The sequence below is a fragment of the Geotrypetes seraphini genome, chromosome 4, assembly GCF_902459505.1.
Source record: "Geotrypetes seraphini chromosome 4, aGeoSer1.1, whole genome shotgun sequence".
Lineage (NCBI taxonomy): Eukaryota > Metazoa > Chordata > Amphibia > Gymnophiona > Dermophiidae > Geotrypetes > Geotrypetes seraphini.
Genome location: NC_047087.1, coordinates 198302479 through 198321786, shown reverse-complemented (window position 1 = coordinate 198321786; position 19308 = coordinate 198302479). Strand labels below are relative to the sequence as shown.

General features: G+C 42.4%; 1 protein-coding gene across 1 annotated transcript in view; it reads left to right on the top strand.

Moving 5' to 3' along the window:
* Nucleotides 1–19308, top strand: part of CDH23 (cadherin related 23) — a 1673137-nt gene that overhangs the window by 105063 nt on the left and 1548766 nt on the right. Inside the window, exon 3 of the mRNA XM_033942780.1 lies at nucleotides 12508–12588. Coding sequence (XP_033798671.1) covers nucleotides 12508–12588 — 81 coding nt within the window. The remainder of the gene's footprint in view (nucleotides 1–12507; nucleotides 12589–19308) is intronic.

Below are 19308 nucleotides of genomic sequence, written 5' to 3'. Positions count from 1 at the left end.
CCCTTTCCTTCCTTCCCTCCTTCCCCTGTCAGACTCTGCACCCAGCACCCTTCCTTCCCTCCCCCATCAGACTCTGCACCCTCCCTAACTCCCAGGCTCTGCACCCTGCTGCCCTCCCTGCCCTAGACTCAGGCTCATACCTCTACTGATGCTTGTCGATGGAGGTGCAATAGGCAAGTGCGAACTTTCCAAGTTACTGCCTCGCTGCTAACTGGCTGCCGTGTCTGTTCATGGAGGAGCAGCAGGCAGGAGCGAACTTTCCAAGTTCCTGCCCCACTGTTAACTGGCTGCCGTGTCTTCGGCCGCTGAGAAGAAGCACAAGCAGGCGCGCAATTTTGCATTGCTGCTCAGTGCTGAGCGGATTCCTTAATGGTTCCTGCGAATTGTCGCCTGAGTCTAGGACAGGGAGGGTGGCAGGGTGAATGGCGGCGGCAGCAGCCTGCAAAAATCTTGGAAGGGGGGGTGTATTGGCTCGAATAAAAACCAGGATCCCCATTTTTGGGCCAATTTTTTGGCCCCAAAATTCCAGTTTATATTTGAGTATAAACGGTATGTCTTTAGGTCATGCTCTATCTATGATCCTATTTAAATCTAGGCAAAAAGTCTACCTTTTGGGGGCTGCTTTAACTCTTAATCCTTTTATTCACCTTTCAAATGCTCATATTTTAATAATTCCCATAATAAATATACCGCCCTAATCCTTTATTTCTCCTGTTTGGCTATCTTGAATAGATTGCAAGCTCTGTTAGATAGGGAACAGTGCTGTGTATATCTAGTAATGCCGTTGAAATGAAAAGAAGTAGTGTCCCATAGTAATTGATTTTGTGTTATCATGCTGGGATACAATGTTCCCCAGCACTTGGCTAATGATATACATCAAGGAATTTTCCAGCTGGCTCACTATACTGTATGAGGAAAAAAGCCAGGGGATTAGGTAACAGACCTCTCTTTAATACTCTTTTCTTTAAATATAACTTTGTCAAGGAGAAATGGCAGTGAAAGTCCTCTTCCTTGTCTTTAGACTACTTTAGTGTATCAATACTCTCAAAGGGGAAGGAGCCTCAGATCCCCATGCGATGTGAAGTATGTTAACTGAACAACTGCACTAGTGTAATACTGCTCTTTTAAAATCACTTCTCCCTCTATACATGTTTATGCTTATGCTGGGGAGTCAATTCAGAGCAGTTTACATGAGCTTCTGAAATGGTGTTACAATACAGAGTCAGCGTTTTTTTGAGATGGTTTTGAATACAGACACATTTGTACCATAATCAATCATCCTATGTATATACACATATAGCGTATTTTTCGCTCCATAAGATGTACTTTTTTCCCCAAAAAAGTGGGTGGAAAAAAGGGTGCGTCCTATGGAGCGAATACCCAACCACCTCCCCCCCACCCCCAGCCGTTACCTTATTTCGACCGCCGCTTGCTGCCTCTGCTCCTGGTCTCTCAATGCCAACATAAGTAGAGGAAGGGAAAGGCCAGGCAGGTGCAGCGATTGCACGCCGCCGGCCCAGAAGCCTTGCCCCCGACATCAATTCTGACGTCGGACTGAAAGTCCGGGCCAGCCAATGGCCCTTCCCAGCAATTCGTTCCATGCCAGCTCCCCGCTTGTCCCTCGATCCGCTGCTGAGCCAGGAGTCCAACCCCCCTACTGCCGCTGCTATTTCGTTGACGTATCCTCACAGTGGCAGCAGCAGGAGGTAATTAAATTCAGCGGGCAGGCGGGCTTGGGGGAGGGGGCAGAAGAGGACAAAGGCTGAAAGGCAGTGAGGGAAACATAGGAGGGATGGAGGAAGGGATACTGGTAATTGTTGGGCCTGAGTTGGGGGGGAGAGGACAAAGGCTGGAAGGCAGTGAGGGGAACATAGAAGGAAGGAAGAAAGGGACAATTGTTGGGCTCAAGGAAGGAAAGAAAGAAAAATCACCAAACAACAGGGGGAGGAAGAGTACAAAGACTGGAAGGCAGTAAGGGGAACATAGGAGGGCAGGAGGGAGGAAGGGACAATTGTTGGGCTTGAGGAAGGAAAGAAAAAGAGAAAGAAAGAAATTACCAGACAACGGGGGGGGGGGGGGGAGGGAGGAAGAGGACAAAGGCTGGAAGGCATTGAGGGGGTGTCATAGGAAGAGGGAGGGAGGAAGGGACAATTGTTGGGCCTGAGGAAGGAAAGAAAGAAATCACCAGACAACCAAAGGTAGGAAAAATGATTTTATTTTCAATTTAGTGATCAAAATGTGTCAGTTTTGAGAATTTATATCTGCTATCTATATTTTGCACTATATTTGTCTTATTTTTCTATAGTTGTTACTGAGGTGACATTGCATATTTTAAAAAGTTTTCTGCCTTGACATCTGTGCCCTGTCCCTGCCTACTACTAGACCACCAGAGGCGGGGTATGATACAAATCCTAGCAGGGAGGGGGGACAGGGTGCAGAGCCTGGCAAGGAGTGTGGGGTTGGGTGCAGAGCATGGCAGGGAGAATTTGGTTCAGAATGGTTTTTTTTCTTGTTTTCCTCCTCTAAATTTAGGGTGCATCTTATGGTCAGGTGCTTCTTATGGAGTGAAAAATACGGTAATACTAGTATCATGTACTATATTTTGACTAAATCCTACTTATTTGCACACATAATACCTGTATCGTATTCCACCTATGTTGTATTCCTAATGGAGAGTAGCCAGTTATCTCCTCTTATCAAGTGCACATACATTTGCTGGCGTCCTTACAACCCAACTTAAACATCCCATTTTCCATGAGCACCGATGCAAAATAAGGCTTTAAATTTAAGAGCTCAGCTTTTTTGTGAACATTGAGCTCTTCCTTGCCTGTGATCTGAATGGATGCTTTACACTCTCTCAAGGTAGTGGGTTCCTGAGCCCAGCAAATTTCTATATGGCAGGGCTACTTAAATAATTTGAGCCAAGGTCCAGAAACTTTGGCTATCTGAAACCCAGGGTCCGCAAAGTACCATGTTCACAAGTAAATACTTTTTTTTCCTAAACACAATCATCTATCTTTTGTTTCAGAAATGACCATTTCTTAGATGTATTTGTGCTCCGTGCTGAGTCTTTTTATGTGAAGTTCATTGCAGTGTCCCCTAGGGTGCTCCACTGCTCTGCTGGGATGTCTGTGTGGCCATTCTACTAAGATTGCTAGTCCCTTCTAAATCCCAATAGCTTGTTTGTGTGAGAAGTGATTCACAAAGATAGATGCACGGAGCACAAATACATCTAAGAAATGGTCATTTCTGAAACAAAAGATAGATGATTGTTGCTGTTTTCTGGGTCTCGCCACATCTGGGTAGGTAGAACCGATGTTTTAGTCATCATGATGTAGCTTTTTCAGGGTATGCTGTGAGGTCTGCAGTTTGTCTTTATATATACTGGGTTCACTGACCTGATGGAGAACAGGAAGGTCTGTTGAACATGAATTTGAATGTTGGCGGGAAAGTTTGTTGGTCACAGATTTGAATTCTGGTGGGAAATATGAATTTTGGCTGGAATGACTGTTGGAGAACAAAAAGATAGATATTTTCCTGTTTTGAAAATGGCCATATTCACTACTGGATTTTAGAATGTTTTCTGCAAAACACCCAAACTCGGATTTAGATGTCATATCAAAAATTCCCCTTCACATCATTCTCTAGGTTAGAAACATAGAAACATGATGGCAGATAAAGGCCAAATGGCCCATCTAGTTCTCCACATTTCCTCACAGGTCATTAATTAGCACTTTTCCACTTGTCTTTTACCTATTTCTTCACAAACTTCTTGAAATGTAGGCTCCAAAGCATCTCTCTCAGAAAAACAGAAAACTAGCTATCTCTGCTAGGTGAGCTAGGAGAATTTATTTCAAATTACTAGCTGTGTGCACATTGGGAGAGGAGAAGGCACATGATACCGCAGACCGACAGCTGAGTCTGATCTGGGAAAGGCTGTTAAAAAAACAACAACAAACAGTGTCAAATTATTCTCATATCTTTTTTTAAACGCTGTCAGAGAAGTTGAAGGGATTTTAAATCAGACTGCATCACTGTTAGTGGGACTACAGTTTGCAAGTAGGGCTCAATGCCAAAGTGTTATTTTGGTGAAATTAAAGCAGCAGCTGAACACAGCTAGTGCAATGCCTGGCCAAATCAAACTTTGCATTATTTTGAATTCAGTGAACTGAGCTCTGAGTTGTGAGTTCAATTGTTGCATTTTTTTTTTTAAAGCATTAGAAAAGCAGAATGACTGGATGTTTTGTTTCTGCAAGAAAGAAAGGCAAAGAGGGAAGTTTTAGTCTTAGTCTAGTCCTCTGTAATTTTGAATTAGGTTACTTTTAGATCTAGTGAAAAAGTCTGTACCCTTCTGTACAGTTTCCTTCCTGGTTTCCCATGTCCCTACCTAGTGGTGGTTCTGCTAGTTATGCATCCTTGTCCTCCATGACGATATTGGCAACTAAGAATATGCCTGGTGTATTTTTCTCTATCTTAATTAGTTCCGATCTTAGATTACTCCAGAGTCTTCTCACCTGAGCTGTTTTTGTTTCATAATTATGGTAGTTTCCCTTAGTCAGTTTTGTAATCCAGTCCAGCAGCTTCGACTTGCTTGGATAGGCCTTAACCTAATTCTGTATATGAGCTTATACATACTGTTTTTGTGGACTATCAGACTTAGTGAGAACATAAGAACATAAGAACATAAGAAGTTGCCTCCATTGGGTCAGACCGAGGTCCATCTCGCCCAGCGGTCCGCTCCCGCGGCGGCCCATCAGGTCTGCGACCTGTGAAGTGGTTTCTGACCACTTCTATAACCTACCTCAAGTTCTATCTGTACCCCTCTATCCCCTTATCCTCCAGGAACCTATCCAAACCCTTCTTGAATCCTTGTACAGAGTTCTGGCCTATCACTTCCTCCGGAAGCGCGTTCCATGTGTCTACCACCCTCTGTGTAAAAAAGAATTTTCTAGCATTTGTTCTAAACCTGTCCCCTTTCAATTTCTCCGAGTGACCCCTAGTGCTTGTGGCTCCTCTCAGTTTGAAGAATCTGTCCTTATTTACTCTCTCTATGTTCCTTAGGATTTTGAAGGTTTCTATCATGTCCCCTCTAAGTCTCCTTTTCTCCAGGGAGAACATCCCCAGCATTTTTAACCTGTCAGCGTATGGAAAATTTTCCATACCTTTTATCAGCTTAGTCGCCCTCCTCTGCACTCCCTCGAGTACCGCCATGTCCTTCTTGAGGTACGGCGACCAGTATTGAACACAGTACTCCAGGTGCGGGCGCACCATTGCGCGATACAGCGGCATGATGACTTCCTTCGTCCGGGTCGTGATACCCTTTTTGATGATGCCCAGCATTCTGTTTGCTTTCTTTGAGGCTGTCGCACATTGCACCGATGGTTTCAGTGATGAGTCGACCATCACCCCCAGGTCCCTTTCCAGGTTACTCACCCCTAGCAGTGTTCCCCCCATTTTGTAGTTGAACATCGGGTTCTTTTTCCCTACATGCATGACCTTGCATTTCTCTACGTTAAAACTCATTTGCCACTTTTTTGCCCAGTCTTCCAGTCTCGTTAGGTCCCTTTGTAGGTCTTCGCAGTCTTCCGTGTTTCTAACCCTGCTGCAGAGTTTGGTGTCATCAGCAAATTTGATAACCTCACATTTTGTCCCCGTCTCCAGATCGTTAATAAATATATTGAATAGTAGAGGTCCCAGCACCGACCCCTGCGGAACTCCGCTCGTGACCCATTGCCAATCTGAGTATTGGCCCTTGACTCCAACCCTCTGTTTCCTGCCCGCTAGCCAGTGTTTGATCCATCGGTAGATATCCCCTTGCACCCCGTGGTTCCACAGTTTTTTAAGTAGCCGTTCGTGAGGTACCTTGTCGAAGGCTTTTTGGAAGTCAAGGTAAATGATGTCTATGGATTCCCCCTTATCCATCTGACTGTTTATTCCCTCAAAGAAGTACAGCAAGTTCGTGAGGCACGACCTTCCCTTGCAGAAGCCATGCTGGCTTGCCTTCAATTGTCCATTGTTTTCTATGTGTTCGCAGATTGTGTCCTTTACCATTGCTTCCATCATCTTTCCAGGAACCGAGGTCAAGCTCACAGGCCTGTAGTTTCCCGGGTCACCCCTTGATCCCTTCTTAAAGATGGGCGTGACATTTGCTATTTTCCAGTCCTCTGGGATCTCCCCAGTTTTTAGGGAGAGGTTACATATTTGGCGAAGTGTCTCTGCTATTTCGTTTTTCAGTTCTTTTAGTACCCTTGGGTGGATGCCATCTGGGCCTGGTGATTTGTCACTCTTTAGTCTGTCTATCTGTCTGTGGACATCCTCTATGCTTACCTCTAGTTGTACCAGCCTTTCGTTGTGTTCTCCATTTATAATCACCTCGGGTTCTGGGATATTGGATGTGTCCTCTCTGGTGAAGACCGACGAGAAGAATTTGTTTAACCTTTCAGCTATCTCTTTTTCCTCCTTTATCGCTCCTTTCCTGTCTCCGTCGTCCAGTGGTCCCACTTCCTCTCTGGCTGGTTGTTTCCCTTTCACATACCTGAAGAAGGGTTTGAAGTAATAAGAATTTTGAGGTCAATATTCAGTGATGCTTCATCCATTTAAAGTTAACCAGAGAAGTTATCCGGCTAACATTGGCAGATATTTAAAGAGTGAATCAAAGTCACTGAAGTAAGTCAAAGCCACTGAATTTACTCAGATAAAGAAAACTAGATAACTTATACCTACTATTTGTGTAGCTCAGCTTAACTGATATCTTTGTCTGGATACTGTTGAATATTGGTAGTCCTACTTTTGACCAGTTATCTTTTAGCTGGACATTGAGTTCCATCAACCTCTTTATTATTAATTCCTTGCCAAACAAAGCTGCTATTTTGGAAAAGGAATTTTTAAAATCAGTTCTTTAAAATATTGCCTAACATGATACTTCTAATTAATTTCAATGATACACCAACAATGGGGACTTGGGGGCCAAATTCACCAAATGGCGTCCTCCTACCATCTAACGAACCAATCGGGATGCACATTTTTAAAAAAATGCAGGCACTGTTCATAGGCATCCGTCTTGCGCCCATGAAGGTGCATAGGAACACCTAAGGCTGGCATGGGAGTGGTTTGCACCGGAAGTAGCCTTTGGCATCCGTAGGTGTCCCTATGTACCTCCATTGGCACGAGACCAGTGTCTTAAAATGCTAGCCTACATTTAAGGCACTATGTTAAAAAAAAAAATAAAAAAAGATGCGATTCTAGATGCGCCAGGTGCCGCTTCCAGAATCGGGCCCTTGATGTCTGGTGTCATTACAGTTCTATACAAGGAAATGCACTTAATTGTCATATCTATGAAGTTCTGAAGGTGTGCTTCATGGTGGGGTGATATTCTGCCCTTCCACAAGCAAGTATTAGTTTATTACTCTTGATTGATTTTGATCAGTCCTATTTACTGTATATACCCCCTGATATTCAAAATGATTTAAATGGTTGGTGAGAGCCACTGACCAGTTAAATCGCAATTAGCCAGCTATTCTTAAATATTTAGTGGAAGACAACCGGAAGATTCGTGGTTAGCACATAACTGCAAGCCAGCTATCTCGAGGGCGGGTCAAAATTATACTCCAATATTCAGCACTGCGGGATTCACTGGCAGCAACTTCAAACCCCTCCCCCTACTGCTACCGACCCACCGCACAGCCAAACCCCTGCTGACCCTCCATCCTTCCCTCCCCACCAACTGTGAGTGAGCCCTACCTTGATCTAAAGCAGCGTCGGGCCAGCAGCACTCTAAACAGGCTGCTTTGGCCTTGTCCTTCAGGGATTTCACTCTGCCACAGAATGAAATCCCTGACGGACAAGGCCAAAGCAGCCTGTTTAGAGTGCTGCCGGCCCGACGCTGCTTTGGTTGAAGGTAGAGTTCGCTCGCGGTCGGCGGGGAGGGAAGGATGGAGGGTCAGCAGGGGTTCGGCTGTGCAGTGGGGGCGGGAGGTGCTCAAGGGATGCTGCACAAGGGATGGGAGGGAGGGAAGGATAGAAGCTGGGCAAGGGTCCTGCTGCATGAGGGAGGGGAGAAAAGATGCTGCACATGTGGGGGAGAGAAACGAAAGAGGAAGAATTGGGGTGAAGAAGAGGAAGGGAGAGGTGATCATATGCATATCCCGAAAATAAGACCTGGTGCGTTTTTTGGGCCCAAAATTAATATGACAGTCTTATTTTCGTGGAAACACGGTAGCTCAAATCAGTGGCGTAGCGAGGTTAGGAGACGCCCCCTAGTCCTTCTGCACTACCCATGCTCCTTCCCCGCCTCCCATGCCATACTCACACCTTCCCTCCGCCACATACCTCTTTAAATCTTCACCAGCACAAACAGCTTCTCCGTCCAGTTACTCGTGCTGGTGAAGATTTAAAGAGGTGGAGGTGGAGGAGGGGGTGGGGATGGGGAAGGGAGGGTGCGAGCATGGCTTGGGGGGGCGGAGAGATGTCGGTGCCACACCAAGATAGCACCCAGGTGGTCCACCCCAGCCCCCCCCACCCCCTTACTATGCCACTGTCTCAAGTATATTTCAAAGAAGATTGTCACTTACAGTATTAGTTGATAGTAGTACTGAGAGACTCAAGGATTCTGAAACTCCTTAGCAGTGATTTAGGTAGTTTGGTCCTGGATGGATGTGTGGGCCTCAGGGAACCTATAATTGTAAGCAGTTCTGGTTTCTTCAGGCTGTAGAGCTGTTTCAGGAATCTACATAAATGATAGGTGGTCCTGATCAACTTGCTGGAAATGCACAACTGTGCCCAGAGTCTCCTTTACTACTTGGTCCTGGGAGTGGGCACATAGAAATCCCTGTCCCCGAGCTTAAACAATTGCTGTCACACCTACAGTATGTGCTCCTAGATTTGTCCTTATACAGTCATACCTTGGTTTGCGAGCATAATTCGTTCCGGAAGCATGCTTGTAATCCAAAGCACTCGTATATCAAAGCGAATTTCCCCATAGGAAATAATGGAAACTCCAGACGATTTGTTCCACAACCCAAAAACATTAATACAAAATACTATATGTGCTTGTATTGCAAGACCTTGCTGGTTTAGAACAGTCACTACACTCCTGCAGCGTCAGAGAGAGAGAGAAAACCACCATCGGCTCAGTTGTGATGATATGATGCGTGTACTGTATACTGTAAGTACTTGTATTGCAAGACCTTGCTGGTATATCAAGTTAAAATTTAATCAAATGTTTTGCTTGTCTTGCAAAACACTTGCAAACCAAGTTACTTGCAATCCAAGGTTTTACTGTATATTATTTTTGACTAGAACAGCCAGGTATCTGTATATCCTATACTTGTTTGGGCTTAGCAGGCTAGGGCCTTTGGGCTGGATGGATTCTCCCCTCACATGTAGGTTATCAGCTGCAGAAGCAAAGAAGAATTTGAAATGAGCATAGGGTTATTCCCCTGGCAAGTTTTCTCCAAAACCAACTTTTTCCCCTGATAACAATAGTGGACCCAGGGGAAACTTCTCTGTAGTAACCAGTGATGTCATAGCAAGAGCATAAAAATAGCCTTACTGGGTCAGACCAATGGTCCATCAAGCCCAGTAGCCTGTTCTCACGGTGGCCAATCCAGGTCACTGGTACCTGGCCAAAGCCCAAAGAGTAGCAACATTCCATGCTACCAATTCAGGGCAAGCAGTGACTTCCCCCTTGTCTTTCTCAATAACAGACTATGGACTCCAGGAAACTGTCCAAACCCTTCTTAAAACCAGCTACGCTATCCGCTCTTACCACAACTTCTGGCAACGCATTCCATAGCTTAACTATTCTCAGAGTGAAAAAATATTGGTTTTAAAAGTATTTCCCTGTAACTTCATCGAGTGTCCCCCTAGTTTTTGTAATTTTTGACGGAGTGAAAAATCGATTCACTTGTACCTGTTCTACTCCACTCAGGATTCTGTAGACTTCAATCATATCTCTCCTCAGCCGTCCCCAAGAGCACTTTTAAAGCAGGGTCTCTACAGTAGCTTTGGTTTGGTCCTGCTTGGTTGCAGGGGTTCCTTTAGTGTCAGCCTCATGCTTTCTTTCAGAGATGTTGCCTCAGTGTCCAGCTGACAAGATTTCCCCACATTATTCATTTTAAGATTGACAAACTGTTTTTGTTGCTTTATTCACTTTATTTTTGAGGGGTGATATAAATTGCATCACTGCTGAGCAAGTCTGTATCTTCTAGATCTGATATCTCTTCCAACTTGCTGTTTTCTTCCTGCTTGATAGGCACACTCACAGAAAATGATCTGGATCACAGCAGGGCTGCCATATTTTTCCTTATGCTGGGCAATATCTCTCATCTATGTATCTTGCCGCAGTACTCGCATGCTGCAGATTTGGTTGTAGGTGGAAGGCCAGATTTTTTGCTGTTGCTTGTAGCAATATCTATCCACATCTCACTGCTGGTTGACTATTGTATTAACTCCGTCAGCCCTCCTATCCTGATCTATAGTTCTCAGTTGCAAGTCGGCAAGTTCCACTGCATTATACATTTTGATGACTGTATTCAAAAGTGAACTCACATTAAGAGACTTTGATGTGTTCATGTTTCAAGTTTGCTTTTTATTTGATTTGCTGCTTTCAGGACAAACCGTCAAAACAGTGTACAAAGATTAGGTTTAATATATTTAAGAGGGCAAAGCGATAATTCTTAGGGGATGGGGTGGGATAGAGAGAGGAGAGAATGTTCTGTAATGCCTCCAGCGCACTCAGCACAACTTGACAGCTCCTGTCTCTGCTTTATTCGTCCCCAAACTCTTTATGAAAAAGGTAAGTCTTGAGGGACATTTTAAACTGTTGATGTGAAGGAATCATGCATTTATGAGACAGAAGTGAACTCCACAGAGTGGGGCTAGCGATGCTAAATATTTCTAGGAAAATCTGAAGCAAAGAAGGGATTATGCAGAAGAAGATTTTGTTTTAAGAAGAAAAGCGTATGTGAATTTGAGTAAGGGATCAAGCAACGGGAAAGGAACAATGGATGGCCTGAATAATAATCCAAATCACAAAAATTGGTAAACAGATATTAATCTCCTCAACTGGACATCCTACAATGGAAAGATCATTGCACCGTCAGCTATGTTCCAATAAACGAACCATTCAAAATAGGAAATAATAAAGAAAGGCAATCAGTACAGGCTAAGTTCTCCCTTCGTGATGACCAATAGCCTGGCAGCAAATCAAATAAAAAGCAAACTTGAAACATGAACACATGAACTGGCTATTGGTCATCACGAAGGGAGAACTTAGCCTGTACTGATTGCTTTTCTTTATTATTTCCTATTTTGAATGATTCGTTTATTGGAACATAAATGACGGTGCAATGATCTTTCCATTGTAGGATGTCCAGTTGAGGAGATTAATATCTGTTTACCAATTTTTGTGATTTGGATTTATCGTATTATTGGTAATATATATTTTTGGTTTTTTAAGGCCGTTCTGAATAATAATCATCATGAAATTTTGTAAATGGTGCAGGATTCAGCTGGCAGACAATATTCTGTTTTCAGGAGTGAAGGAATGTGGTCAAATGTTCACTTATTGGCAATACCAAGAACTGTTTTTTCCTGAATAAGTTCAATTGTTAGTGGACTGTACTCATACGTCAGGGCTTTCGCTCTGAAAAATGTGGCAAAGTTGTCAATAGAATCACCCTCCCCTTGCTTGCAGCTGCCAAACGTGTATTTTTCATATATTACATTTTTGATGTGTTTGAAATTCTACTACTATTACTACTTATCATTTCTATAATACTGCCAGATGTACACAGTGCTGTACATTAAACACCTAAGAGACAATTCTTTTCTGACGGAGCTTACAATCTAATCAATACAGACAAACAGAACAAACAGGGGTTAGGGAATTGCTTATGGAGGCTACTAATGCACCTGGATAAATGTTATCTTTCCTCTGCTCTTCTGTGAAGCTCAAATAGTGCTTATAAATATTGTTGCATTCAACATCCATCACCCTTCTTAGTGTAGCTGCCTGCACTTCAGCTGACTTCTCACACAAGCCTGTTGCCAGATAGTAGCCTTCAAATTCGGCTCTGAAATTTTTCCAGTTGCCACTTAAGTCACCACTAACCCTCATGCTCTTAGCAGCTGCCTTGATAATGTAATATTTTTAGGCTTTTGTGCAGTCTTAGGTGGAGAGATGACTGAAAAAAAATTGCATCAGAGGAAGAGGGGAGAGAGAAAAGCACCAGTGGTGCCTCTCCCTCTCTCTCTGTTAATCATCTGGAGAGAGTTTCAGAAGTAGAAGTGAAGGAGGCAATGCTGTGTAACTTAACTCTGCGGCAAATTGAAAGACTTGGGGCTACCATTGAAGGAATATCTAGGCAGCAACCCTGATTTTCCCTTCCTTTGTCTCACCCAAGATAAGCCCTGCATCTGAGTACCTACAACTTTTTTTTTTTCTAAAGAAAACCACTGTAATTATGAATTTTGTCCATTAATATTTTGATTTTCTTTCTCATTAAGGTTTGGCCTACAACAGACCTCCAAGTTTCCAGAATTATTTCTTTAGCACATACTTGTTGATTAGTGAAGATACTCCAGTGGGTAAGTGACCTCTTGCTAATTCTGTTTTGGGACATCATGACATGTGTTTTGTTTGATGTGCAGGAGAGGCTTCCTACCCATTTAAATCACTTAGGGCTGCCTAACTGCTGCTATTCAGCGAAATATTAACAGTTAGCACTGAAAAAGGTTAACTTATGGACATTCTGGGGATGGAGTGCTGGTATTCAGCCCTTGACTGCCTAAGACACAAGTGTCAAAGTCGGTCCTCGAGGGCCGCAACCCAGTCGTGTTTTCAGGATTTCCCCAATGAATATGCATGAGATCTATTTGCATGCACTGCTTTCATTATATGCTAATAGATCTCATGCATATTCATTGGGGAAATTCTAAAAACCCGGAAGAGGACCGATTTTGACACCCCTGGCCTAAGATAACCACTTAGATTGGGCCACATAAATAGCAGTTGTATCTTTAAGCGGTTCAGCTTATACAATTAAGGGCTAAATATTGTACTTTATCCGCCAGCCTATAACTGGATATTCAATGCTTGTGCCTGAATATGGCCCAGTATTGTATATTTGAGAATATATCCAGCAGTGGACACAAAATGTAGACTACCACTGGCTGGATATTGGACCCAGTATGCACAAAATGAGTTTAATGTAAGCCATAAAGTTCTAATAAAAAATTACTAAATAGGCAAAGGCCCAGATTCTCTATAGGGTGCCGATATCGGCAGCTGCCTAAAAAGTGGCTGCTGATCACGTGTCAATCTTGCGATGGAGCAGTATAAAGTACTGATAGATAGGCTCTGGAAATATAGGCAAGGGTTTTCCAGGCTTATATTTCTGATGCCTATCTTTGCCTTGAATCACGCTTCTGAGCTGCTTTAGGCTGCCTAAAGTCACTTCCGGCGTTAGCCACACCCATAGTGGCATTAGGCGGCACTGTTTTTTTTTTTTAGGCACTGGTAGGTGTCTTGAAACTCAGTTAAGGAATTATGTTTGAATATGTTTTTACTGAGTTTGGGTGCCCACCGGCCCCTAAAAAAAGGGTGCTGGTTAGAGAATCTTCAAAGTAGCACTCTAAGCAATATATCAAAATTACTTCAAAGAAAATAATCCTGTAAAGAGACCTCAGTGGTGCTGCTGCTGCTGAAAATAATCTTTATCATACAGACTGATGCACCATGATCATCATTGGTCCATCCCAGTATGCACTACTTTTTAATATTTAAAGCATTTATCTTATTCAAAACTTTTGTCTTTATCAAAAACTTAATAAATAGTTTAAAGTATATGTACTCATCTTAAACATTTAAGCAGCAGGGGAAGACTCTCCGTCATAGAGTCTGTGTTTCACTATATACTTTATCAAGCAGTCCTCTAAAAAATAAAACATCAAAATAAGGTGTCAAAAGATCTTTTGCTGTATCAATTCATTTTAATCAACTTTGTTGAATAAAGCATACCTTTAGCGGCCGTCTCTGTCACCCCTGTATTCAATCCCATACAAAGATGACAGTGGCATTATTTGCATAGTATTTAAATTAAAAGATTAATCAGCTGATCTTAAAGTCACCGTTCACCTAAATTATTCTAGTGGTTTAGTGCTAAATAAGAGTTATGTATTCTAATCCTATACTATAAAGCAAGCAATAATTGTATGTTTGTATGTAGGTAAATTTTATCTTGAAAATAGCCCTAAGGATTTTCATGAAATGAGGTGAATCTACGTTTCTCAGGTGCGAGAAAGTGATTTAGCTAGGTCTGGAGTTTGGCACAATTCATTTGAGAGTCATTTGAGGGATTTTTCCAATGTTCCCACCTCCCGCTGCAGCCCATTGGTCAGCCAATAGGCTGCAGGGAAAAGCATGACTGGGTTGCTAAGACAGTGTCTCTGTAGCTACTGCTCCTGCCTCTCCCACAGCCCATTGGTCAGACATTTCTAAAGAAGCTTAGTCAGCCAATAGGCTACAGGGAAAAACAGGACTGAAGGTTGCTAAAGCAGTGCTCCCCCCACCCCTTGGAGCCCTTTGGTCAGACATTTCTAAGGAAGCTAAGCCAGCTGCAGAGAAAAGCAGATTTGAAGGTTGATAAGGTAATATCTCTGTTGCTACTGATCCAATCTCTCCCTGCAGCACATTAGTCAGACATTCCTAAAGAAGCTTAGCCATCAAATAGTCTGCAGGGAAAACCAAGAAGGTTCATATCTCATAAGCCATTGGTCCTGACTCCTCTGCAGTTTACTGGCTGCCTAAGGAAGAAGAGCTGCGGTATAGGTAAAGGGAAGAGAGGCAGAGGGAAGATATATGGAGTGTAAAAGAGAACACAGCTAAAGTTAAGAATCAACTGTTGCTCCATAAAATTTATTTTCAGCTTTGCCATTCTCTCACCTTATTATGTATTTATTTATAATTCTCCATTTGAGATTTTCTATAGTATGTTTGTGATCCACCCAGTGTTGAAGTAAAGGAGCTTGAAGAACTTTATTAATAATACATGATTTATGCTCATTTAGATGTAATTTAATCTGTCTACTGGATCTAATTTAATCTAATCTGAAATTTCTGAGTCACTCTATGCCTAATGAGGTTCAAGGAAATTTACAATTCAAGAGAATAATGTTGTTAGGGGTACATAGTGGTTATAAAGTAGTGGAAGCAGTTGTGTATCACCAGCTGATTGTATGCCCCTGACACAGCCTAGTTGGTGAAATGTGGTCATGTTGGGCACCATTTCCTGGGAGCATTTATTTTTAAAAAACACTTTTTCTTCATATGGTCTGCTTCTTGCCTTTTAGGCAAAAAGTATCCATAGAGATTTGCATCTGCCTTTTCTGCATTTTTTTTAAACTATGGGTCAGTTCTATAAAATGGTGCCTGGAGGTAGTTGCCACATACATGCATCAAAGATACCATATATAATGTAGTACCTATGTGACATACCGCCCAATATTCAGCGCTATTTAACTGGTCAGGAATGACTCTGTTACAAGAAAATATAAAATAGGTGTTAATTTGGAGAATGGTACTACCTTCTTATAACTTAGCTCTGTGTAATATTTAAGAACATATATTTAGAATATTAAGGGAGAATTGTATCTTATTTATACAGAGCAAGTTTATTTACAAGATTATGCAGGCAATATAGTAACTGTAGTTATAATTTAGGGATCTTTAAATAAGGAGAATGTGCCACAAGATAAAATATTGTTAGAAAGATTGATTAATTATGGTGGAAAAAAGTAACTCACTCTGGTAATGGAGGTCTTGTCTCTGCATAGGATAGTTAGAGGAGGCGATGGTCCCTTGCTAGAAGAAAAGTTTTTCAGTTGCAGAATGGCTGGGGGTAGAACATGGAGACTTAGATGCAGAGGAAATTCCAGCAAGGTGTGTTCTAGGTCAAGTGGCAATCCCAAGAGAAAGAGCTTAGGTGAATTTCCCCTTTTTATGGGCTACAGGAACTGGGGTCAGATGGTACATTTAGCAGTTCAATCAAAATTCAGGGATAGTTCAAAATTGGTTTCTTGATAGGTCTGGTGATGTCATTTGGTTTGGCTGGTCACATGCTTCCTAGCTGGGCTGAGACTTGATAAGGTTTAAAGAGAGTAATTGTCTGGGAGTTTCAGTGGCCTTTGTCTCATTCCAACCTTTGATTGCTTAGGTATGGTTCCTGAAGAATAGAGGTAGTTAACACTTCTTCAACTTTTATTGTTGTGCATATCTTGGAGTCTGAAGATCTGTTGCAGTGGCTGATGCCCTTTGCATATCTTGGAGGGTAGAATTCTATTTGACATTGGTACACCATCTTGCCTCTCTTTTGTAATCTACTGAATGGGTACGTAACAGCTTTTGTTTTAGGCTTTCAGTGTTCTGAAGACAGATGGCTGGAGTCTTTCAGAAGTCAGCCCAATAAATACATTTTATAATCCTTATATCCAGAGTTCAAGCCATACTTTTCTAATTCTTTGATCCAGCAAAATTAATCATATCATGCTACAGCTCCTGGCCAGTTAAATAGCACTAAACTGGCTAAGCGCTAATATTCAGCACAAGATGGCTGCTGAACATTATCGTGCAACTGCTAGCCGGCCATACCGCATGACAGCTGGCTATCTGTGAAATTTAAAGTTAGTTTATCTTTGTCTGCTATAAACATAGCCAACAAGCACTGAATATCGGCTTAGCTGGCTAAGTTTATGGTAACCAAAAAGAAACTGGGTATTCAGTGCCCGTCACTGTAAATGACTCGGCATTGAATATCTGGGCTCAGCGTTGACTGGGAGTCAGCCCGGCTAATTCCCATGGTATGAGTATCAGCTCCATAATGTATAACTGTGAGGGTGATATATGTAAGAGGCAGAGCATAGGCAAAAAGCTGCTTTGTTATATGGTGAGGCTGCCACTTGTGTATAACCTTCTTGTATTGCTGATTATTTTGGAGTTACTCTGTGATGTTGTTGTAAGAGCAGCAATTTGTATGTTAGTGGCATTTTCACTACAAACTGGTTTTCATTTGTCTGATGTGATGTTGTAGACTACACTCCTGAGGAAGGCACTGCATGACGAAACATGGACCTTATTGGGTCCTTTTCCATATCAACCATTATTTTTAGTGTTTTCTTGCATACCTTGACAGCTGCAATCAGGACTTTCTCATAATAAAGTTTCTATAGATATATAGGGGTGTTTTTGTCCCACTTTTTTTGGTCACTCAATACATAGGTACTAGGTACAAATTTATCCCTGTTCCCACAGGAACTCAATTTCCCCATCCCGTCCTCACGAGTTTTGTTACTCTCTCTCTCCCTGCCCCATTCCTATAACTTCTGCCTTAACTGCACAAGCCTCGAATACTTATGATTTTAAAGTGTTTGATGCTTGTGCAGATGAGAATGGAGCTTGCAGGAATGGGGCAGGGACAAGAAAATAATTTGTGAGGAAGGGAAAATGAGTTCCCGCAGGGATGGGGAAAAATTTGTCCCCGTGTCATTCTCTAATAGGTATTTTGTCCCCTATTTTGATGTCTCCTAATTAAATACACTGGGGCAAATATTCAGCTGGCAGGGGTGAGGGTTTGCTGACCATCACTGACATTCCCAGATATTCAATGCCTGGCCATGTGTAGGCTTTGGCATTGAATATCCAGTTCATGTAGTGCCGGTAACACACAAGTTAATTAGACATTCAGAACTTAACCAGTCATAGGTTGCTGCATTAAGATAGCACTGTTTTATGGAGTCCTATTTATGTGTTCCGTCTAGCCGGTTAAGTGCTGAATATCAGCACAACTGGCCAACTGCTGACTCCCTTCCCCTCTTTCCCACCACACCGGAGTGCCCTCAAAATAGGCATTTTCACTTAAGTGCCAATCACTAATTTTCAGCGGTAATAACTGTTTAGGTGGTGCTGAAAATTGATGGATGGCCCTGACCAAGCAATCTGGTTAAATCGTTTTGAATATCGACCAGAATATTTATAGACTACTAAAAAAACCACACATGTCACTTGGGGCTCCTTTTACTAAGCTGCGTTAGGGCATTAATGCGCGGAGTAGCGCACTCTAAATTGCTGTGCGCACTAGACACTAATGCCAGCATTGAGCCGGCATTAGTTCTAGCCACTTAGCACGGGCTTAGCACGCTAAGTGCACTAGATGCTGCGTGCACTAAAAATGTTAACGCAGCTTAGTAAAAGGAGCCCTCGGTGCACCTAGTCTTACTAACTTACCGTACTCCTGCCATTAACATGGCATTAGAGGGTGCACCTAGACATGGGACACCATTGCCAATGTTACATGAACATTCTGTAATGGAAGCTTGATACCATGAAAAGAGAGTAGAGAGGGACCTATTCTTCAAACTTTCGAATAATAAAAGAACAAGAGGGCATTCAGAAAAGTTGAAAGGGGACAGATTCAAAACGAATGCTAGGAAATTCTTCTTTACCCAACGTGTGGTGGACACCTGGAATGCGCTTCCAGAGAGTGTAATAGGGCAGAGTACGGTACTGGGGTTCAAGAAAGGATTGGACAATTTCCTGCTGGAAAAGGGGATAGAGGGGTATAGATAGAGGATTACTGCACAGATCCTGGACCTGTTGGGCCGCCGCGTGAGCGGACTGTTGGGCACGATGGACCTCAGGCCTGACCCAGCAGAGGCATTGCTTATGTTCTTATGCTGTTATAGATTGGGTGCTAAGCACACAGCATGGGGGCACCTAGACTGAAGTGCCAGTTTAGAGAATGGCTCTTCACATGCTTCATTTTGAAAATGTAAAAATTGTGTACCTTGTTGCCTTCATCAGTTTAGCCCCATCTCTGAAACCCCTACATTGCCTATGTGTAAAAATACACACATTGTTCTTTGTTGTTGTTTTTTTTATAGATTTACATAAAGACAAGCATAAAATACTTGAATACAGATTCATAAATTCTAAAAAAAAAATTGTGGTGAAAAACAAACAAATCTTCTAACTATAAGGCATTTTCATTGTTTAGTCCACAATATTATAGGGACCAAGCAAAAACAAAAATACAAAGGTAAATTAGATATATTAAAGAAGACAGCAATTGGAGGTACAATGTTGGCAGCTGGTTCGCATTAATCTGTAGAAGAAGCCACTAGTCTAATTATTACTCCACCCCCTTCTCTAGCTGCAATAATTTAAAAAAAAAAAAAAGTACACACATTGTTGATCTTTTGCATACTTTTAGGTGAGGAATTTTCAGATAGCTTTTTTATCCAGGTAAATTACTT